The sequence below is a fragment of the Saccostrea echinata genome, unplaced genomic scaffold, assembly GCF_033153115.1.
Source record: "Saccostrea echinata isolate AGI-Se365-2 ecotype Australia unplaced genomic scaffold, CSIRO_AGI_Sech_v1 ptg000052l, whole genome shotgun sequence".
Taxonomy (NCBI): domain Eukaryota; kingdom Metazoa; phylum Mollusca; class Bivalvia; order Ostreida; family Ostreidae; genus Saccostrea; species Saccostrea echinata.
In genome coordinates, this window is record NW_026889801.1 from 1,199,545 (window position 1) to 1,223,788 (window position 24,244).

General features: G+C 34.0%; 1 protein-coding gene across 1 annotated transcript; it reads right to left on the reverse strand.

Moving 5' to 3' along the window:
* Positions 1 to 230: 230 nt before the first annotated feature.
* LOC133204358 (zinc finger protein 76-like) lies at positions 231 to 24,211 on the reverse strand. The gene is made up of 10 exons (XM_061340081.1): positions 23,812 to 24,211; positions 19,919 to 20,068; positions 18,836 to 18,915; positions 17,702 to 17,852; positions 17,238 to 17,369; positions 14,156 to 14,229; positions 6,529 to 6,635; positions 6,030 to 6,095; positions 3,402 to 3,468; positions 231 to 1,568 (listed from the first exon to the last, which is right to left on the reverse strand). Exons 1-10 carry the CDS (start codon positions 24,009 to 24,011, stop codon positions 445 to 447), a joined length of 2,151 nt encoding a protein of 716 aa, XP_061196065.1. The 5' UTR covers positions 24,012 to 24,211; the 3' UTR covers positions 231 to 444.
* Between the last annotated feature and the right edge of the window lie 33 nt (positions 24,212 to 24,244).

Here is a 24,244-nt window from a genome sequence, read left to right on the forward strand (position 1 = left end):
TGTCAGCTGTTCATGTTGGTTGTTCATTAATTGTACAGCCTTTAAAAATCATTGATACTTACACATTCACAGATCTTTGTGTTTAAAACTGTAAATATTTTATTTTCCTTTTTAATATAGTTTTACACTCTATGCACACAGATATAAAATCAAAGTTTTTTTCGATTTTCTGTTAAAGTTAATGGAATTAATTTAAAAAATAACATTACAAGTATTATAATCTACATGTATATTTTATTATCATTCCATGAAAAGCACTTTTATTGTAAAACAAATCTGATTTGAACTGAAAACAATTAACAGGATATAGACAATAATTCATAACAATTCAATAGCTCATTCTTAAAAATCAACAGTTTAGTTAATAATTATTTAATATCACACATTTAGCTGATTCTTAACAAACCAATTAAAGCAATATCACGAGGTAATTATTTGTCCAAATTAATTAAGTAATGTTGACAAATCAGTTGAGTTAAAGACAAAATTTGCAGCGGTAACCACTGGAACAAATTTCCCATCCATTCCACATGGCAGTTCAATGTGACCCTTGTCTGTGGAGATTTTGACAATAAATGGCTGCAATGTTCCATCAGTGCAAGGTAAAATGGTGATTTTTTTGTCTGGATTTGCAGCAATGATAGCTGGAATATGTTCCATTCGAACATTAAATTCTGCTGGGGTAACCAACTTCTTGTCAGAGCTCTTTTGCTGTACTGAACTAATGGTTTGGAACTCATTGCAAACATCATGCTGATTGGTTACATTCTGAACCAACTCGTTGCAAACAACTTGCTGATTGGTTCCATTCTGAACCTGCTCAGGGGGTGCAGTTCCAACTTGAGTCACTGTACTTGCTACTGGCATCATAACACTTGGGTCAGGAGGGCTCAGAATCATAAAATCTTGACCGGTTTCCTTCATGACTGGAACATTTGCATTGACTGGGTTGGGATTTATGAACTGCCCAGGCTGCTGAGTTTGAGGATTCAAGTTGATGCCACCACTTGTTGTGGAAAGATCTATCACAGATGGACATCCATCAAAAACTTGTTGTGTCTGCAAACTTGGTGTGAGCTGAAGAGTACTCTCAGATTTCAGCTGCTGACCAGAGGGAGTTTTCTCAATCACTTTTGTAATCAGATAGTGCTCCACAAACATGGACGAGTTATTCACCACATCCCCGCTACTCTGTAACACAGGCAGAGCAGTGACTGTCTGCAATGAGTTATCCCCCTTCGGAGTGGTCTGCACGGCTGGTATTGACATTGGCTGAGCCTCCAGAGATTGGAGATTCGGTGCAGTATTCTGGAGTGAGTGGATGTCTTGCACTACTGGGAGATTAATTGGGATGACCGGAACGGGTGTTAATTGAACCACGTCCTTTACTGGTTGTTGTGAGGTGGCTTTCTTGATTTCGGTAAAGACTTGCTGCTGTTGGTTGGTATAATTGACATCTGTACTGGTTGGGACAGGTTGATGGGTGCTGTTATAAACACACATATTACAATTATCTGTGTCCTTCAGTTCATCTACAATCTCTGTAATGGCTGGTCTGTCTGCATAATCTGTGGGGGAAAAAAATCATCCTTCAATGAATGAAAGTTTTACAATTCTGAAAAATACAAGATTACTAAAATGAAACAAGAGGCCCATGGGCCACATCGCTCACCTGAGCACATTGGCTAGGCAAAAGCACAAATCAGTTCAGTATTGAAATGATTACTGGGGGGAGGGCCTTGAATTTTAAACTACCTGATGATGCTTCCATGTCATTATAACAATTGGCTTTATTGTACTTGAGAAGATTTTAAAAAAAATTCCCATATATGTAAAAATTTGATCCCCCATTGTGGCTCCTCCCTATCCCAGGGGTCATCATTTGAACAAACTTGAATCTACACTACCTGAGGATGCTTCCATATCAATATGACTAAACATAGCTTTTCTGTTCTTGAGAAGAAATATTTTTTCTATATGTTCTTATGTAAAACTTTTGATCCCCCATTGTGGCCCACCCTATCCCCTGGGGTCATGATTTGAACAAACTTGAATCTACACTACCTGAGGATGCTTCCATATAAATATGACTTATCATGGCTTTGCTGTTCTCGAGAAGAAGATTTTAAAAGATTTTTCCTATATATTTCTATGTAAAACTTTGATCCTCCATTGTGGCCCCGCCCTACCCCCGAGGGTCATGATTTGAACAAACTTGAATCTACACTACCTGAGGATGCTTCCATATAATTATGTATCATCATTGCTTTGCTGTTCTTGAGAAGAAGATTTTTAAAGATTTTTCCTATATATTTCTATGTAAAACTTTGATCCTCCATTGTGGCCCCGCCCTACCCCCAGGGGTCATGATTTGAACAAACTTGAATCTACACTACCTGAGGATGCTTCCACATCAATATGACTTATCATGGCTTTGCTGTTCTTGAGAAGAAGATTTTTAAAGATTTTTCCTATATATTTCTATGTAAAACTTTGATCCTCCATTGTGGCCCCGCCCTTCCCCCTGGGGTCATGATTTGAACAAATTTGAATCTACACTACCTGAGGATGCTTCCACATGTGTTTCGTCTTTCCTGGCCCTGTGGTTCTTGAGAAGAAGATTTTTAAAAGATGCTATTAATTTTTCTATAATTCTTTATTATCTCCCCTTGAAAGAGGGCGTGGCCCTTCATTTGAACAAACTTGAATCCCCTTCACCCAAGGATACTTTGTGGCAAGTTTGGTTAAAATTGGCCCAGTGGTTCTTGAGAAGAAGTCGAAAATGTTAAAAGTTTACAGATAGACGGACAGCTAGACAGACGGACGCCGGACAAAAAGTGATCAGAAAAGCTCACTTGAGCCTTCGGCTCAGGTGAGCTAATAAAAGTAAACTGGTCTGTCCCATTCCATTTTCATCAATGAATTACCTTTCCTATCAAATTATTAACTCTTGCACACCATGTCAAATCAAAAGTAAGTATCATAATTGTGATTTTTTAAAAAAAATTTCATTATATGCAAAACTTTTAAGATTATAAGCATGAAAAGTAAGCTTTATCAAAGTTACTGGTATGCATTTTATTAAGAACATTTTGACAAAATTTCAATTCTGATATTTTCCCTCATTAAAGATTCTTAGTCAAAATACAATGGACCTGATCATCTACACAGGAATTTAAATCAGGAACTGCAACTCGGTGCGAGATAGATATACTGTACTGGACAGTATGTTTTTTTTTTTATCAATATTACAAGTTACCTACAAGAAAAATCAATTCTCATTGCTGTCCTGCAGCCCATTATGAGCATGTCATTGTAGAAATTCACCCATTCTAAGTCATGATTTCAGATTGTTGATAAAAAAAAAAAAAGCATATGGTAAACAGGACACTTTATCTTACCGGTTGTGGTTGACTGACTTTGGTCACCCATTTCAAACAGTCCTAAGGTATCTAAAATGCCCTCGGTCTGCAAAATAAACATTTTGAATGTAAAATATACTAGTATCATAAATTTTTTATCAGTTATCAATTAAATTACTTTAAACATTCATTTTTTTTAAAAAAGCTGACATTTCAGATGCATTAACTATCTGTTAGTTGTAGGAGTCTTCTGACAGATGATTTCTTATTTTACAAGAATAAAATCTACAATACTTAGGTAAAACTAATTATTTCTTTCTTTAAAAATTAATTTTGATATCTTTGGTGATGGATTCTACTTCATTAATGATTAAATCATACAAGATTTGCATATGAGATGATGTGCCTTTCCTCTACTTCAATAGAATTTTTGTCTTACAAAAAAAAAAAAAAAAAAAAAAAAAAAAAAAAAAATCAAACAATGATGAATCAAGAAAACAAATTAAGAGTGCCAATTTTATCAAAGATAATCAAAAATTAAAGACAATCTAAATGACAATAGAAATCTATAAATTCAAAATATAAATGCCCATAACTTAAATATTCATGCCACCCTGAACTGCAAATGGATATATAAACACAAATAAATCCTTATAATTTGTTTGACCCCAACTGTTAAAGCTCAGGATGACATATATTGTTTTTGTTTGTTTGGATTTTGTAACTTTTATCATGGCAGTAAAATTAAAATTTCATAAGATCAATGCTTTATTTTCACCATGCATAATTCTTCCCTAATGAAAGTTCTGTCAGGTCAAAGTTGAAATTTGAGGTCAGATATCATATATGTCATGCATTTATCATATCTTTTGTCAAAGGCGCATTGTTTTGAAAGCAAATATGCTTTTTAAGCATGTAGTTTCAATCTTCATATCCTTAAAGATACAAATATTATAATAATTTTGATATATATTCTGAAATTTCCTCCTCTAAATTTATTTTTAAAATTAGTTTTTTTTTTGTATGGTAAAGTATACATAAAACACATTTAACCTTATTTTTCATGCATGAACTGCCATTTGTATATATCGAGAAATGCACTTTGTCCATATTGCAGTTTAACACCCATAAATTATGATAAATATAGGATTTTACATGTATAGGGCTATGGCCAAACTAAATGAATTTTTGGTTGTATTTCATGCAACTAAGTAGACTACAGCCCAGAAGAGAAAAAAAAAAACAAAAACAAACAAACAGCCAATGCACAAGAGCAGCAGCTCTAATTCAAGAGATAACAACATACCCTATATTGGGCAGACTGTTAAAGTTTTAAAGGAAGAAAAAAATCAATATTTAATCATGACAGTTAATCTAGCATTCTGAATCTAGCAAAAAGTAGTAAAGTAATTGTATTAAAATTTCTCTTTATGTTAAATTATTTCTACCATACTATTACATTATCATATCCATGCATCAATAGTATCATGTACTTTCTGTTTCAAATTATTTAAAACATAGGTTATCAGAGACTACAGAGCTCACCTCAATGAATGCTGTCTTTAAGTAAGGCAAAGTCCCACACTAAACTAATAATCTAGTAGTGTGCATCCCTCATTTATGCAATTTTGGTCTGATAGGGCTAGTAGTTATGCAATTTTGGTCTGATAGGGCTTGCAGTTACTTGGGAATGGACTTACTTAAAAACTTTAAACTAGTCACTCATCCAGATAATGCAAGTCATATCCAGCACCTGAAGCAAGTTTGAAAGTGTTTATCTTGTGATGCATCAACCATGCAAGTTTGGTTCAGATAGCCCTTATAATTTCTTGGTAATGGACCTGCTCCAAAATCATTAACCTGGTCACTCATCAGGAAAATGTAGGTCAGATCCAGCATCCAATGCAAGTCCAATAGTATGCATCATTAGATGTATCATTCATGCAAGTTTGGTCAATATAGTTACTTGGAAATGAGACTTGCTCCAAAAACTTTAATCTGGTCACTCATCCGGATAATGTAGGTCAGATCCAGCATCCAAAGCAATTCCAGTAGTGAGCATCACTAGACGTATCATCCATGCAAGTCTGGTCAATATAGGTCTTTTTGTTTCTTCGAAATGAGACCTGCTCCAAAAACTTTAATCTGGTCACTCATCCGGAAAATGTAGGTCAGATCCAGCATCTGAGGCAAGTCTAGTAGTGTGCATCCTTAAAAGTATCATTCATGAAAGCTTGGTCAGAATAGGGCTTAAAGTTACTTAGAAATGAGACCTACTCCAAAAACCTTAACCTGCTCCAAAAACTTTAACCTGCTCCAAAAACTTTAATCTGATAGTAATTATCCTTTAGCTGAAAATTGCAGCATCTGAAACCTTGACTGGTACAATGAAACATACTAGAAGCATCCTTCATGCGCCTCTGATTGATATAGGGCATAGCAGTTCTTGAAAAATCTGCTCCAAAAAATTTAACCTGGGAGGCCTACAATGATGCCGGTGTCGAGGGTATAAATAAGCTCCCCCAACTTCGTTGAGGTGAGCTAAAAAGTTATAAATTATTTTATATTTAAAGCCAGGATTTTTAAGCATTTGTTAAATTTGCAAATTTTGACAAAGAAACCTTTCAACTACAAGATTGTAGACATATACACAACTGTGATACTTACTTCTGAAATATTGTACTGAAACCTTCCATCTTCACCATAAATCGTCGCTGTTGTTTCATTTGAATGCTGTGTAAGACAATAAGCAAGATAAAATATAAATTTTACAAGACTTCTTCAGATTTTTATTGCATGTCAACTGAATTATCTATGGCATCCTATTCATAAGAATGACAAGTTATAACATAATGCAGATTGGAACATAATCCGAAGTTATTTCTAAATAATAAATATTACTCGGATAAATATCTAATCTCTTTCACAAAATTTTCCAAAAAAAACTATACATAAAAAAAATTGAAGCTAAATGGCCATGTTAGGAATAACATCAACTTTTGTGATCATTATTTATTTATACAAGATCAATGACTGACTAATTTTCAAAATAATTAATTCTAAAAGAGTTAATACTGCATGTACTAAGTTTGAAATGTCAATGTTTGACTGCAGAATGCCTCTTTAAACACTGAACAGAAAATAAGTTATGCCACTATTACAATACCTGTTCACCCTGTGATTTTTCGTGTTTGGATTTGTGAGTTTTTAGACTGTAGGAAGTGGAGAATGCCCGAGAACACCCATCCTCATGACAAGCATAAGGTTTCTCTCCTGAAACATAAAGTTGAAACACATAAGAATTCTTAAAAGTCATGTTAGTATACATACTCAAAAAAGAAACAGGTTTGGCCCTCATAATCAAATTGAAACTGCTGAGGAGGATATGGTGGGTATACAAAGTACTGGCCCCGGGATCATGAACATCGTAAGCTTAAGTCAAAAACTTTAATGTGTACTTCAATATTGTAGAAGTCAAGCATACTAAAATTAAAATATTTCTCAATATAACTTTACAAAAGTATTGTTATCTGCAAATACAGAGATTGAATCCATAATTAATAAACATTTTATAGGCGATTGAAAATTGACTTTGATGATCCTGGGGCCTGTTATTTAATAGCATCTATTTGTGTATACAAAATAGATGCCTTTTTTTTTACGAGAAAAGTATATTTGCAGGGACCTATATACTAGTATATAGGTCCCTTGTACGTTGGCTTTTAAGAGTCGGGCTTGGATGACACAGCAAGTGTCTATATAAAGGGTCGGGTTTGTTCTTCACATTCCTTTCTGCTGAACCTTTCAAAGGTAAAGACGCATAAAAAATGCTTGCAAAAAATACATCTAATTTTTGCTTTGTAATTTTAAAAAATCGCATAATTTTCCATTTATGTATTGTTTTTAACCATTTTAAAGCTTTTATTACTGTTGATGTTTATTAAATAAGGCGGATGATGTTGGATTCAAAGTTTTTACGCAGCAGACGACGCACACGCGGTTATGCCAAAAAATAATTAATTTACCATTGTATTGTTATTAAATGATCAAATATTGGTTATCAACATTAATTATTGTATTTTTGTTTCATACTGCGTCGAAATCGGAAAATGCAAACCCAGAATAGGGGAACAACAATATGGAAACTCGGTCGGACCTTTTTTGTGGACACAGTGAGGATGGGTCAAAATATAAGTCAAAGAAAAGAAAAGCAAATAATCTGTGAACCAGTTGGAAAACCAGACATTGAATATACGTATCATCACAATCCAATATATCAGGTACATCCAACACCTTTGAAATACATAAATCGGTGAACGTTTATACTTGATTAATCTTTGCCATTGTAGAATGAGACAAAAATATAAGCAATACTCTGCTTATACAGTGTATAGATATTGCTTCTAAAAATCCTTTCCTTAAAGTGTTACCTTTCAAGCTTAGAGTGCAGAATTTATTTCTAATTTTAAAGAAGGGGGGGGGGGGGGCTTACTAAAAAAAAAAAAAAAAAAAAAAACTATTAAGTTTCAAGCAAAAGTACTGGAAAGTCAAGCTGAAAACAAAATGTATATAAATATAACAGTCACTACCAGTAAATCCTACAAAATTATGTCACAATAAAATAATCTTTCAAAAATACATTCAAATCATATTTTATTTTTACCATAGAATTCTCTCAAAATAAGGACAAAAGACTTACACTTGCCTGGAATTGTTCAAAACTAAGGTCAAAATAATTCAATAGATTGTGCATAGATGCTATTGTTAGATGCACATTGTACAGCAGCCTTAACTTTGCCATTTGTCCGGTTATATTAGTAGAATGTTCTGGACCTATTATACATTTATATTAGGTTTCTATTTGTGAGAGGATTAAGTTTAGTTTTTGTGTAAATTCAGGTAGTATGTAATACAACAGATACAATGTTCTGTGTAATTGTAAAGTAGAACTTGGTGAATCTTTCAAATCCAACTATTAGGCACTACTTACAACAGGGCTCAGACTCAACAATGATTTGTTTGGAGAAACAATCAATTTATGAAAGCATCAGAACCAAAGAAAGCCCTAAAATTTTTGTTTCATGAAAGAATTTGTAATTAAAGTTAGAGCACTAGATTATAAAAATAAATAAATAAATAAAATCTGTAAGCAAACCACCTTATCATATCTCTAGTGTGTGATGAATTTAAATAAAAGAGAGAATGAAACTACCTTGCCCAGAGAAGAGTATTGTTATATTTATTTAAATGCTCCAGAGCTTTCCTGGAGTTCAGTGCTTTGTATTCATGAAATTTTAGAAAATGTTGTGAAAAGGAGGCTCTGATATATAGGTAAGTCCTAAGATCAGTTGCATATCATAAGTTGTTACAGATTTACACTCGAGTTGAGCTTCCAACTCAATATATATGACTTGAAACAGGGGGATCTTAATTGTGTGGGGTCTGGGAGCAGTAAACCTCTAGAAAAGGCCTTTCTCAAGTCTCGTATCTTTAGGTGCTCTTGTCAAGGATTCTATTTGCTAGCTATTAAATTGAAATGAAATGATCTTGTAATACAAAAAGGGGGGATTTATCATTGTTAAACCACATAAATTATCAATCTCATATTGATTAAGTTTGAATGAAAAGGAATATGCAAATATTTTTATATTAACATCCATTTTCTATTACTGGAATTAGGATATCTTTGTTATGATCCTGTAGAGTGCAAATGAAAGGTTGGAAATTGCAACATCTTCTACAAGAATGTTTTGAGATCACTTATTAATGAATACATGTATAGCTTAATGACCAATTATTAAATCAAAAAAGTAAATACAGTCAAACCTCATTGTATTGAACTTATTGGACAAGAAATAACTTTCAATTGAGATGTCGGATATTTGAGATGTCAATATTAGAATGCTTGAGGAGTAGGTGTCAATCTGAAGTAACCATTTTATTTAAGATATCAGTGTTCCAAATACCAAAGTTAATATTACAATTACTTCTGTAAAGCAATTAAAACTTATAGAACATTCATCAGATTGTATGTTGCAAAATGAATATAAAGTGAATATATGGTCTTATTTGAACTATAGTTGTCTTTAGACATCAGAAGTGACCCAAAGAAAAACTTTGTCAAGTACATGTACCTTAAATTCTTCATAATGTAGCAATTATTTCTCAGAAGAGTCCTAGAAGGATGCTTATATTTTGTAATTTTATACAGATAATGCTGATTGTTTGACTTCAGGCATTGGGCTTACATTTTAAGGTGTTTGGATCTGAAAACTCCTAACAGGGTGCTTATATTTTGTAATTTTGTACATGTATATAATGCTGATTCTAAGACTTCAGGATGTACATTTAGTTACATTTTAATGAGTTAGGTTTTGTTTTTAATCAGAACACCAGAAAAATATAATTTCCTTTTTGGATCAAGTCCATACTGATAGCAGTACTAGTTATATTCAGGCTCATTGCATATGAAAATATATCTCCAATTGGTGTCATTCGTAATCAAATATCTATACCTATAAGAATTTTATACTTTGCTATGCATTTTGAACTACACTGGAACAATATGGTCATGCAGAGCTGTATAGAGTTCTGATGCACATACATGTGTCACAGGCATTAATAATGTTTATTGAAAGACTCTTTATCAGAGGTAAAGGAATTAACACATAAATATGATTAGTTGAGTATACTAGTATTGCAAGCATCTGTAATAAAATTGCAGCCTAAAAATCGCAGGTTCAAATTAGCACTGTCAACGTGCCAGATATCTTCATTGCAGCTAAACTGGTTATTGGTAAGTATAAATTTGAATGAACTTGTTACATGTATCAGGTAATGTATCTCTTTTTAAAATATCAATATTATTATAATTAACAGTTCTACAACCATTGGTAACCATAACTAAGTAGTGTGATATATTCTTATAATTGTGTAATCTATATTTGGGTTGGGAATCTCCCGAGAAACTTGCATATTTAGGTATCGATAGGAATATAGTGAGATTCAACCTTGAAACTGGAGTTTTTGAAATGTGATTAAGGATTTCAAATAGCTCTGCTTAAAATTGCTAATTAGAGAGTGAATGTGTCACCCTCGGTGACATGAAACTTGGTTCATCAAATAGCAGCATATGCATTGGATTTCCTAGCAATTTTCATGGATTGAGAATTATGCTATATGTAATGATAATGAATGAAACTCCCCCTATTTGGTTATAAATCTCCAGATATTTGTTTTGATTAGTTACAACCATGTATATAAAACTTGTCTTGGCTAATAGACAATTCAAAACAAAATTAACAAGCAATGGTAAACTTTATGTAAATGCATTGCAAGGTGGCATATACATCTGTGAAGCAGGATATAGTAGGGAAGTTTCTTTCTACAAGACCAAAGCTTTATTAAGCATATAGGGAATAGATTTTCCTGTTATTTCCCGGTCATGACAAGAAGCACACGGCGGGTGTGACCGGTCGGCAGAGGATGCTCACTCCTCCATGGCACCTGATCCCACTTCTGTGTTTTAGAGGTCTGTGCACATGTTTGCTCTGCTCCACATATTTCATTGGCAAGTTTTGATTACTTAATGTGTTATAGCACCTTTCTTAATAGAGGAAAATTCAAAATTTATTTCCAGTCTGCTGAAAGATTAACACGTGTGTAAGTACCCAGCGGGAAGGGGGGTCTTGGGCAGTATTGGTCGTGGAACAGTTGACTTGTTTTTGCTTCCCCCAATGTGTGGGGTGACTGCAATCTGTGCCAGCTTGCAGCCATGTGGCGTCTGCACACACCAAGTCAACTGATAACTGAATATTTGTGTGAAACTTGTACTGAACTGTCACCTTGTTGATATGCTAATGCTAGTGTAAACTAAGCTAATAAGCTTACTCTTGGTGACAGTGATATATACTTTAGAGCTGTAATATATAGTACAACTTTGAAATATGAAAAAGTTTGATATTTGAAGTTTGAGATGTTTGATCTATCAAGTTTGAGATATTTGATATATTATGTACAAGATTTGATATATGAAGTTGATATGCTTGATATTTGAAGTTTGAGATATGACTTTGATTGGGAACAGTTTGTATGTTGATTTTGAACAGTTTGTATGTGTGCTGACCCTCCGCGGTAAACCCGGGACGGTTAGACTTTGAAACACACATGAAGTTTGAATTTGGTGGGATTGCCCAGTTGAAATGGCATCCCACAATGTTTGTATTTTCTTGTGCCACGGCCAATACTCGCCACAATAAATAAGTATAAATTCTATACTGAGTTTTGTGTCATTTTCTCTGTATAAATAATAGCATCTATTTGTGTATACAAAATAGATGCCTTTATTTTACGAGAAAAGTATATTTGCAGGGACCTATATACTAGTATATAGGTCCCTTGTACGTTGGCTTTTAAGAGTCGGGCTTGGATGACACAGCAAGTGTCTATATAAAGGGTCGGGTTTGTTCTTCACATTCCTTTCTGCTGAACCTTTCAAAGGTAAAGACGCATAAAAAATGCTTGCAAAAAATACATCTAATTTTTGCTTTGTAATTTTAACCCTCCCTCCCACCACCTTTATTAGAATTTTCTGTTTTCTAGTAAGGTAGGATTTTCTGCTGCTTGGTTTTTGCTTTATTTTGCAGTGAAACAGCTGTGATCTTGACGTCCGAGATGAATACCTTATACCTATACAGAAAACCATCCTGGTACTTTCTAAAGGAAAAGTGAGTGAAGAATTTGCCGCATCAAGTCCGTTGCCAGCTAAAACGTTTGTGCGGAATGTGCATTCAACTATCTCTGTGCAGTATGCTAACGTCAGAACGCAATAGTGTTGCAAACTCAGACCAAATTTACTAGCGTTTATAAACTGAATTGGTACCATACAATCTATTAAAGGATTGATAGTTTGAACTTTAAAGGTAATTGTCGTGGCACTTTCTGAAGGAGAACTCTTTAGAGTGAAGCGTCTGCGCACACCAAGTCAACTGATAACTGAATATTTGTGTGAAACTTGTACTGAACTGTCACCTTGTTGATATGCTAATGCTAGTGTAAACTAAGCTAATAAGCTTACTCTTGGTGACAGTGATATATACTTTAGAGCTGTAATATATAGTACAACTTTGAAATATGAAAAAGTTTGATATTTGAAGTTTGAGATGTTTGATCTATCAAGTTTGAGATATTTGATATATTATGTACAAGATTTGATATATGAAGTTGATATGCTTGATATTTGAAGTTTGAGATATGACTTTGATTGGGAACAGTTTGTATGTTGATTTTGAACAGTTTGTATGTGTGCTGACCCTCCGCGGTAAACCCGGGACGGTTAGACTTTGAAACACACATGAAGTTTGAATTTGGTGGGATTGCCCAGTTGAAATGGCATCCCACAATGTTTGTATTTTCTTGTGCCACGGCCAATACTCGCCACAATAAATAAGTATAAATTCTATACTGAGTTTTGTGTCATTTTCTCTGTATAAATAATATGTTTCTGACAGCTAATAAATATTGTACTCCTGATTTGTGTTATTAGCTGTAAATACAAAGCACTGATACAGAATAATGCTCCCAAAACAGGCATCAGTTCTAACATTTAGGTCAAATTTAACATCAAATTAGTAGTCAAAATATTGTTTCCCAATTAATCTTAACATGATATTGGAAGACAACAATTGTGATACACTGCCAAGAACAGAGATTTAACAATTTTTTGGTAAAATGACAAGGCCTTGTTTACTTAGGTTTAAATTATAAGTTCACCAGAGTTTTTTTTTTTGGTTCATTTACCAGCAAACAGTTATAAGGAAAGAGAGAAAGCCAAGGAAACCTTTGTGCTATTTAAAAATATCCTCTTGCTCATGATTTTGTACATGTGTAGATGATGCTGAGAATGGGTCTCATCATCAAAGAATGATAAATGTTTTTCATTGATAAGGTCAAAGTTCAAGACTTACTCAAATATAGTACAGGTACATGGACATTAACATCTCATTCTAAACATTAACCTGTGTGTGTCTATTGATTTGTCTTTCAATGATGACTTAAAGTTAAACACTAACCTGTGTGTGTCCAATGACGTGTCTTTAAGTTTAACACTAACCTGTGTGTGTCCATTGATGTGTCTCTAAATGATGATTTTAAGTTAAACTTTAACCTGTGTGTGTCAGTTGGTGTGTCTCTTAATGATGATTTTAAGTTAAACATTAACCTGTGTGTGTCCACTGATGTGTCTCTAAATTATGACTTTAAGATAAACACTAACCTGTGTGTGTCCGTTAACGTGTCTTTAAATGATGACTTTAAGATAAACACTAACCTGTGTGTGTCCGTTGATGTGTCTTTAAATGATGACTCAGCTAAACATAACCTGTGAGAGTCCGTTCATGTGTCTTTAAATGATAACTTTTAAGTTAAAGACTATCCTCTGATGTGTCTTTAAATGATGATTTTAAGTTAAACACTAACCTGTGTGTGTCCATTGAAGTGTCTTTAAATGATGACTCAGTTAAACATTAACCTGTGTGTGTCCATTGAAGTGTTTTTAAATGATAACTTTAAGTTAAACACTATCCTGTGTGTGTCCACTGATGTGTCTTTAAATGATGATTTTAAAATAAACACTAACCTGTGTGTGTCCGTTGATGTGTCTCTAAATGATGACTAAGTTAAACACTAACCTGTGTGTGTCCATTGATGTGTCTTAAAATGATGACACAGATAAACATAACCTGTGTGTGTCTGTTGATGTGTCTTTAAATGATGACTTTAAGTTAAACACTTACCTGTGTGTGTCCGTTGATGTGTCTTTAAATGATGACTAGCTGCAAATGCCTTCCCACATCCACTCTCATCACATCTACAAAACACAGTAGCAAAACCTAAACATGCCAAACTTGGCTCCTCAAAACACATTCATTTACTGCAGAAATGTACACCTAATATCTAATGTAAAAACCTGGCATATAGCCTCATGAAAAAAACATAGGTAATCAAAGATTACGAAGCTCACCTCGACGAATGTTATCTTTAAGTAATGCAAATTTCACTTCGTATTTTTTTTTATTTAGTGTACATCCCAAGATCAATGTCCAGGCAAGTTTGGTTTAAGTACGACTTAAAGTTACTTGGAAATAGACCTGTTCAAAAAACGTTTATCCTGTTTACTAATCAAGAAAATTTTGGTCAGTTCCAACATCCAAAGTAAGTCTTGAAGTTTTCATCCTTAGATGCACCATCTATGCAAGTTTAATCATAACAGGCCATAATGTTATATAGCTACTCCAAAAAAATTATCCTAGTCACTCATCTGGAAAATGTAGGTCAGATTCAGAATCCAAAGCAAGTCTGGAAGTGACCATCCCTAGCTACATCATCCATGCTAATTTGGTTTAAATATGGCTAAAATTCACTCATGTGGAAAATCTAGGTCGAATCCAGCATCCGAAGCAAGTGTGGTAGTGTCCATCCCTAGATGCATCATCCATGCAAATTTGTTCAAGGTAGAGCTAATAGTTACTTGGGAATGGACCTGCTCCTAAAACTTTAACCTGGTAACTTATCTGGAAAATCAAGTCAGATGCAGCATCCGAAGCAAGCGTGGTAGTGTCCATCCCTAGATGCATCATCCATGCAAGTTTGGTCCTGGTAGGGCCAATAGTTACTTGGGAATGGACCTGCTCCAAAAACTTTAACCTGGTCACTCATCTGGAAAATCTAGGTCAGATCCAGCATCCGAAGCAAGTGTGGTAGTGTCCATCTCTAGATCCATCATTCATGCAAGTTTGGTCCAGTTAGGGCTTATAGTTACTTGGGAATGGACCTGCTCCAAAAACTTTAATCTGGTCACTCATCTGGAAAATCTAGGTCAGATCCAGCATCCGAAGCAAGTGTGGTAGTGTCCATCCCTAGATGCATCATCCATGCAAGTTTGGTCCAGGTAGGGCTAATAGTTACTTGGAAATGGACCTGCTCAAAAAACTTTAACCTGGTCACTCAACTGGAAAATCTAGGTCAGATCCAGCATCCGAAGCAAGTGTGGTAGTGTCCATCTCTAGATCCATCATTCATGCAAGTTTGGTCCAGTTAGGGCTTATAGTTACTTGGGAATGGACCTGCTCCAAAAACTTTAACCAGGACACCGACGCTAATGCCGACGCCGGGGGTATAGCATAAGCTCATATCGACTTCGTCGAGGTGACCTAAAAAATCAAACTGCATTACCCTGATTTAAGCTTTTAACTCAAACTTAGTAACAAACTAAACATGCTAGTTTTTATTTAGCTCAACGTTAATATAACTTTTGCCAAATTATATAATTTGTTTATAATTATGTGGTACATTTTTTAAAAATTATATCAATTTCCAATCCCTTTATTTTGCTTATTTACTATTAATACATGATAATTTCAAATTACAGTATATTTTCTCAATTTATTCTACCAAAACGATGGCCAAAATGAAACTGCATCTTTAATAAGGCTGTATACAATGCAAACAGTTCTGTTGAAGTACCAATGGTGGCTTAATTATTAATAACAAAATTCATATAATTACAATTGCCATCCAGGATATAAAAAATAGAAATACAGTAAAACTTGTCTAATCTGGACACCACTAGTACTGCTTCAGATTAGACAACATTCTGGATTACATCACATTTCAAACAATTGAACTTACTTAGTAAAAGGGACTACTAAAAATTCATCGTAATACTGTAAAATCACTTTTTATTTGCGAGAACTTTGTCTTTATTTAATTATGTGAGACTACCTACCGGTACTCCCAAAAATTTCATTCTTGTGTATATATGCATCACTGATGAATAAATGTTTAATTGTAGATACCGTAAATCTGGAAATTTTTACGTCGATTTATTTTTGCGAATTTTGGTCAAAAAGCTGTTGATCAATTTTTACGCTTTAAAATTTTGCGAATTGTCACTGGCGCTAAAAATAAAAATCACTTAAGATTTTCATATCAGTTTATGTTTCAAATTAGTATGCACAGTTGGAATACCACCGATATACTCACAACGTGGCAAGAAATTGCAGAATCGCTCCGAAACAATTTTGAAGATAAAAATACAAAAGGATTTGCACTGAAAATAACTTCTAAATTAATTAAAACAAACCTTTTAGAGGTTGTGTATGCCTTTTAACCTAAAATATAATCCAAATAAAGACAAAAATATAACTAATTTTCTCAACCTTTGGTTTTTTTCTCACTTAAAATTTACACGCCGTGTTTACATTTGGAACTCTCTAGTAAATGCACTGAGTTCGAGTTATCGCCCGTGTTGATACATGGTTAGATAAAATAACTGGTCTCTCTTTCTTGCCAAAAGAATTAAAAAGGGACATACCGTCTCAGTGCTTGTCAAGCCATCGGACGATATTGCATATAATGAGGGCAATTTACACGCACGGGTAATTAGCTTGTAGTAACAGTAGTATAAAAACAGGTTTCTTTTTAAAAATGACCAGTGCTTACCGACGCCTATTCACGGAGTTAAAAATAGACACCAACTTTCAGAAAAAAAAAAAATCTTTACGTGTTGATTTATTTTTAGGAAAAATATTTTTGCGAATGCAAACCACGCGCAAATTTGCTAAAAATTTATCTACAGTAAAAATTTCCAGATTTACGGTATTACAATTAAAAGATTTTCACAAAAATTTTGTCTCACTTATAAATACCAAAATTAATAACTGTATCACAAAAATGAGGAGTCGTGAAAATTTGGTGAGCTACAGCAGCCAAGATTTTGGATTATACAACATCTGGGTTTGACAAGTTTCACTGTAACAGCCTTCAGTTCTACAGAAATAGAACAATTTTAGTATGCTATTCATAAAAGGTTCTCACTGATAAGGTTTTTCCCCTGTATGTGTCCGTATGTGTTTCCTTAAATCACTCAATGTGGTAAAAAATTTGGTACAACCGTCCTCGAGGCAATCAAATGTGTCCCCAGTGTGAATTCTCTGGTGAGCTCGTAGTCTGAAATTTTAAATAAAATTTAATATTGTAATTCTAGCTTTAAAACTATATAAGTTCAGAATGTATGAATTTCATTAAAGATACATGTATGTACCCAAATAACATGCAAAAAAAAAAATACATGTACATTTACAAATAAGGAGATGCAACAACAGGGATCAAAAGCTTCAGAATAAGCTTCGTGTCTGACATACAACTTGACTGAACTGGACTGAAAAACAGAACACCTACATATCCACTCTGTAACAAAGGACCTCCAACACTCAAATATAGAACAAGATGGTAAAGTTGACTCTGTAACATACAAATTATAACCTAAATTACAATCTCACCTGTACAAGGTGTTGAAGTTTTTGGCACATCCTTTGACCTCACATTCGTATGGTTTTTCTTTTGTGTGTACACGTACATGGATTTTCAAACTGTAGGAAGTTAAAAAGGCCTTGCCGCAGCCTGGTGACTCACAGGTAAAAGTGTATTCACCTAAAAAAAATATTCTATGCAGTTAGGCAATATACTAATAGATATAGCTGAGTCTAGTGGGTAAAGTAAATTAATGCAAACATGTAAAATATATAACAAAAAGAAGTATTTTTGTCTAGTAGACTTATCATACAAATCTATAATAATGATTGTAAAAGGGAAGCAAGGCTATACATGTAAAAGGCATGTAGTCAATGTTATGATATTCTAAATCTTTCATATTTTTCATACAGCTAAAAACTGTTCAATATATTTACAATCTATACTCAAAACTCCAATGGATGTAGCTGCAGAACTGTAGCTCTCTGGTTGAGAAAATTCGACAGACATACCTGGTTTGCCTGTAAGAATTTTCTCAAGCAGAGAGCTACAGTTCTGCAGCTATATGGTACTAAGCAGATGAGTCAGTGACTTCCCTTGGATATGACAGCATTCCATTGCAAGTTAACACCAGCATAAGCTGGTACCCATTTCAACTCGCAGGACTGAGAAAATGCAGATAAAGTGTCTTGTCAAAGGACAAAACATCAATTCTACAGAAGGATTTGAACCATGACCTTTTGGATACTGGCCAAATACCTATGACCACTGACCCATGTGCTCCACAATGTACACATAGTGTACACACACACATATATTTATAAGGAAAATTGTTTTTATATTTTGTTCCATTAATGCAATGAAATATAGTTAAATACATCTGGATAATGTATTAAAAAATTTCTTTGAGACAATAAAGTAAGAAAGGTAAAATAGTACATATGTAAATGAAAGTCATTTTTAGGATGAAACAAGATTTTTTTACTCCAGGGATAAAGTTTATTATCCAACAGGGATATGTATGGCTACTGATAATTTGACTGATATAAGTGTCATCAGTTTTGCCATACAACTTTAAAATTCAAAGGGTTGAGATCATAACCCCCTCCCTACTCAATCTGTCTATTTTCCAAATAAGAAGATGCTGTAATTTGTCTGCTGACCTTTATGTGTTTTCTGGTGTGTTCTCAGATTTCCAGCTGTGCTGTAAGTCCTAGTGCAGCCATTGTAATCACACTGAAATCTACCGTATAAAAGAAACATCCCACATATTCATCAGTTCATAATGTATATAATACATATCAAATATTTAATAAAAAAAATAATCTGTTACAGTAATATAAGTTTTAAGGCTGGATTCCAAAGAGTCATGTGAATTGAATATACATGTATTTCATCTGAATAGCTCTAATGGTCATTGTAAACAAAATGTGCTTCTTGAATTCATACATTTTCTACAACAAAAAATAACAAATCCTAATGCAAAAAGGATGTCCTCCCCTCCACTGAATGGAATTACTTGACTTACTGTCATTATAGTAACTAATGACAAAAAACTGATAACAAAACACCAGAAAACATTCAAAACAAGAATGTGTTGGTTTTTTTTTTGTTTTTAATTCACATTCATTTTACAGTTTTCCAGAAAAATTCTTAGTTTCCCCAATTTTAACAGACCTGGATGCTGCATCCCCAAAAAGTGGTGTGATTCCCAAAAAGTGGTGTGAAAGACCTTTAATGTGATGTAAATCCACTTTTTAATTAAAGTCTTTTTGTTCTGGTACATAGTGCAAGAATTAAAGCCATGGACAAAGTTATAGACTGACCCCTCCTCCCTCCCAAAATGACAAAATCTTTGGTATAGATATTGGACACAAAAATATAATCATATATAAAGATATACAAAAAAGCATTGTATTCTCTTTGAAATGAATTACATCATGTACAATGTACAGGCTGATTAAGACACACCATGCACATGATGCATGTGATAATGGTTGCATTGTTTTTGATTAAAGTACTTAAGTATAAAACCTCACTGATGCTAGTGTATATATGCATTTTGAAGCAAGCAAATATGCTGACACATGGTTATGTAATAATGGCCCAAATTATCTGTCTCTTTTTATGGAGGTTCCAACTTAGTCAATGTCACCAGTGAATGGTAATCACAGATCTATTAGAAATTTTATCACAAACCCCATACAATTCCTGAGCCTAAAAGCAATTCCTGTGTACTTACTGACCTTCTGACCTCTTTTTCTTTTGTTTTTGGGTCACAGCTTTCTACAGTGATGGTGGCATGTGAGGGGTTGAAATTAGCAGGAACACCCCTCATCCCTGGATAGATGCTCATCTCTATTCGATCATCAGATATGGTGTTGTGAATATATCGACTAAAAAAATGAAGAATGGTGATAGATTAATACACCGGTACATATAAATAAAAGAAAAACTTAAAATTATAATATTTTACTCATTTCTTGATGAAATATAGTGTCACATTAGAGAGTTTCTGCAATGTATCTAGCAGGGGATTCATCCCAGAAATTTGCTCATCATGTCATTACTTTGGCTATTAATGATGAAATTCTACATATATATCAACGAGCATGTATGTGTAGATTGTCAAGTACCCACAAAGTACAAACTTGTTGCTTATATTTTCTTAATTTTTTTTCATTTCAGTGTAAGTATGTGTTTTTCTAAAGCCTAAATATTTAGTGCAACTACTCATACATGTTTAAGAGAATGTAAAATATTTAGTCTTGACTTTCAAAACATGATTTAAAGAATCAAGATAATGAGCACACTTTTGTTAATTATTTGGTATAAACAGAATCGAAATGTGCATATATATTTAATTCAGATAGTGATGTTCAAAATAGATTTAAGTGAATTAGCTGAAAAATTTTTAAAGTATTTTGCATTTAAAATAGAAGCATTTACAAGTACACATAAACATTATGATTTCTGATTAAACAAGAAAAGGTATGTAAACGCATACATGTAATTCCTACTTGTAGTGTACACATACATGTACACGCTGGTTTGCTAAACCTCTCTATTAATAAATGTAGAGTCATATGAGGCATTATGCTAGATCTACATGACCAAAACAATCTTTTTGAACAGCTACTTTCTAACAAAAAGAAATATTTACTATGAAGTAAGATAGATTACAAATAAATTTATAGTACTATCAATAAGTTACAATAGATTCAATATTTGGCTGACCAAAGTTAACCTGTGGCATCTCCAAGTTGCAAGGACATAATTACCAGTAATATAACATTCACAGAGTTAATGTATACTAGGAACAATTCAGAGCATTCCAAAGTCAACATGGTGGTTAAATTTGAACCAATTAATATTTTCTTTTAAAATGTGCTATTTATCAGGTCCAGCACAATCTCTTGAGCTATATGGCTTGAATTAGCTATATGGCTTAATTAAGCTATTCAGAATAGCTTGATAAAGCTATTTATATGCATTTTTTCACAAAAGTGTTTTTTGTAAGAAATAGATACAAGAGGCCCATGGGCCACATTGCTCACCTGAGCACATTGGCTAGGCAAAAGCACAAATCAGTTCAGTATTGAAAAGGTTACCGGGGGGGGGGGGGGGGGGGGGGGGGGTGTGTTACCTGGTGATGCTTCCATGTCAATATAACAAATGGCTTTGTTGTACTTGAGTAAATTTTGAAAAAATTTTCGCATATAATCCTTTGTAAAAATTTGATCCCCCATTGTGTCTCTACCCTATCCCAGAGGTCAATGTTTGAACAAACTTGAATCTACACTACCTGAGGATGCTTCCATATCAATATGACTAAACATAGCTTTTCTGTTCTTGAGAAGAATTTTTTTTTCTGCATTATCTTATGTAAAACTTTCGATCCCCCATTGGGCCCCACCCTACCCCAGGGGTCATCATTTGAACCAATTATAATTTACACTATCTGAGGATGCTTCCATATCAAAATGACTAAACATGATTTTCAGTTTTTGAGAAGAGGATATTTTCCTATATGTTCCTATGTAAAATTTTTGACCCCCCATTGTGGCCCATCCCTATCCCCGGGGGTCATCATTTTAACAAACTTGAATCTACACTACCTGAGGATGCTTCCATATCAAAATGACTAATCATGGCTTTGCAGTTCTTCATCAGAAGATATTTTCCTATATATTTCTATTTAAGACTTTGATCCTCCATTGTGGCCCCACCCTACCCCAGGGGGTCATGATTTGAACAATCTTGAATTTACACTACCTGAGGATACTTCCACATAAATATGATCAATCAGGGCTTTGCTGTTCCTGAGAAGAAGATTTTTAAAATTTTTCCTATATATTTCTATGTAAAACTTTGATCCTCCATTGTGGCCCCGCCCTACCCCCAGGGGTCATGATTTGGACAAATTTGAATTTTTACTACCTGAGGATGCTTTCATATAAATATGACCAATCAGGGCTTTGCTGTTCTTGAAAAGAAGATTTTTTAAAGATATTTCCTATATATTTCTATGTAAAACTTTGATCCTCCATTGTGGCCCCACCCTACCCTGGGGGGTCTTGATTTGAACAAAATTGAATCTACACTACCTGAGGATGCTTTCATATAAATATGACCAATTAGGGCTTTGCTGTTCTTGAGAAGAAGATTTTTAAAGATTTTTCCTATATATTTCTATGTAAAACTTTGATCCTCCATTGTGGCCCCACCCTACCCCCGGGAGTCATGATTTGAACAAACTTGAATCTACACTACCTGAGCATGCTTCCATATAAATATGACTCATCATGGCTTTGCTGTTCTTGAGAAGAAGATTTTTAAAGGTTTTTCCTATATATTTCTATGTAAAACTTTGATCCTCCATTGTGGCCCCACCCTATCCCCGGGGGTCATGATTTGAACAAAATTGAATCTACACTACCTGAGGATGCTTCCACATGAGTTTCATCTTCCCTGGCTCTGTGGTTCTTGACAAGAAGATTTTTAAAAGATGCTATTAATTTTTCACTAATTCTTTATTATCTCCCCTTGAAAGAGGGCATGGCCCTTCATTTGAACAAACCTGAATCCCCTTCACCTAAGGATACTTTGTGGCAAGTTTGGTTGAAATTGGACCAGTGGTTCTTGAGAAGAAGATGAAAATGTGAAAAGTTTACGACAACAACGACGCCGACGACGACGACAGACAACGGACAAATTTTGATCAGAAAAGCTCACTTGAGCCTTTGGCTCAGGTGAGCTAAAAAAGACACAAGTATTTGACTATTCATATAAGTACTATGGACTATAAAAAAGCAACCCACATCAAAGATGGTTCTAACATTGCAGCATTTGAATACTTTAAAGGAAAAAGATGTAATTTCCATTGTTTGGATAACTCTACACCATCTTGTGTTCATTGAGGCATGGATAAGTATAATTGCTTCACATTATTACCAATCAATTATCTTGTTGACCATAATTGACCTCCTTTATAATTTCATTCAACAAGTAACTGTTAGGTCACAAATCAATTGCTTTATATAGTCCCAAAACATTTAGAACTTTGAGTTCAAAGTCTCTGAAGAAGACGCAATTTGATGAGCAATGTTTATATGCATTGTTTTCAGAAGAGTTCAAGTTTGAATACTATCAACGTGCTAAGATGCAACTTTTTGTACATGTTGAAAAAATAACACATTTAAGAAAGTGTGATAAAATAGCTAAATCAAACTATTCTGAATAGCTTAATAAAGCTATATAGCTAATTCAAGCTATATAGATAATAGACTTGATTAATTCTTCTACATAATATATTGTTGAGTTTGGGGGTGGAGGTTGGAAAATATATATACAAGCTGATTAAATTTGTGGGGTTTTTTTCAACGCAAGGTCATTAATTAATCTTATTTTATTTTTTTTCTCAAAATTGCACTGCAGCGGATCCACTCTGTTTTGCTACTTCAACTTCAACGTGGATACTCGCGAAAATCCAATAAGGACATTTACTAGCGAGGACTATGTATACAATGTGTAGGGAACATATTTTAACTGTAGTGAGGGCCTGTCCCACGAAACTATCCAATTATTCTAATTAGTGTCCATGCACTGCAGCAATTGCATTCTACAAGATATAGCACACCTTTCATCATCATCCACGTTCTTTCCCTGACAGGAGTCGGCATTCGAGTTGTCATTTCCAAAATGAGGACCATCATCAAACTTTGAACAAGTGGAGTTATCAATGTTACATTCATCATCGTTTCCATAGTCCATGTACACTTGTGTCACAGAACTAAAATCTTCTGCATCTACATCTAAAGTATTGTTGGTGTCCTCCATCTCTTCTGGAAGTCACTAGATCTGTCGAGATAAAAAAAAAATGCAGAAGTCCCAGGTCTCTTATTTTTCACTTTGACACACTTCTGTGTCCCATTTCTTACTCAGGAATGAAAATATTGTGACTAGGAAACTGAATCTTATTGGTCAAGCAGTTGTCAACAGACCAATAACAAAAGTTTTATCATCCTCTTTACGCTTAAAACCGGATATCCGGTTTGCAGAGGTATTATTAT

Bases quoted from the DNA above. Each gene is read 5' to 3' on its own strand.
- LOC133204358 (XM_061340081.1), bottom strand. From the start codon at position 24,011: ATGGAGGACACCAACAATACTTTAGATGTAGATGCAGAAGATTTTAGT. The intron at 20,069-23,811 runs GTGTGCTATATC...TCATTTTTTTAG, and splicing joins AACGTGGATGATGATGAAAG to TCGATATATTCACAACACCA. The intron at 6,096-6,528 runs GTATTGTAATAG...TGTCTTACACAG, and splicing joins AAAAATCACAGGGTGAACAG to CATTCAAATGAAACAACAGC.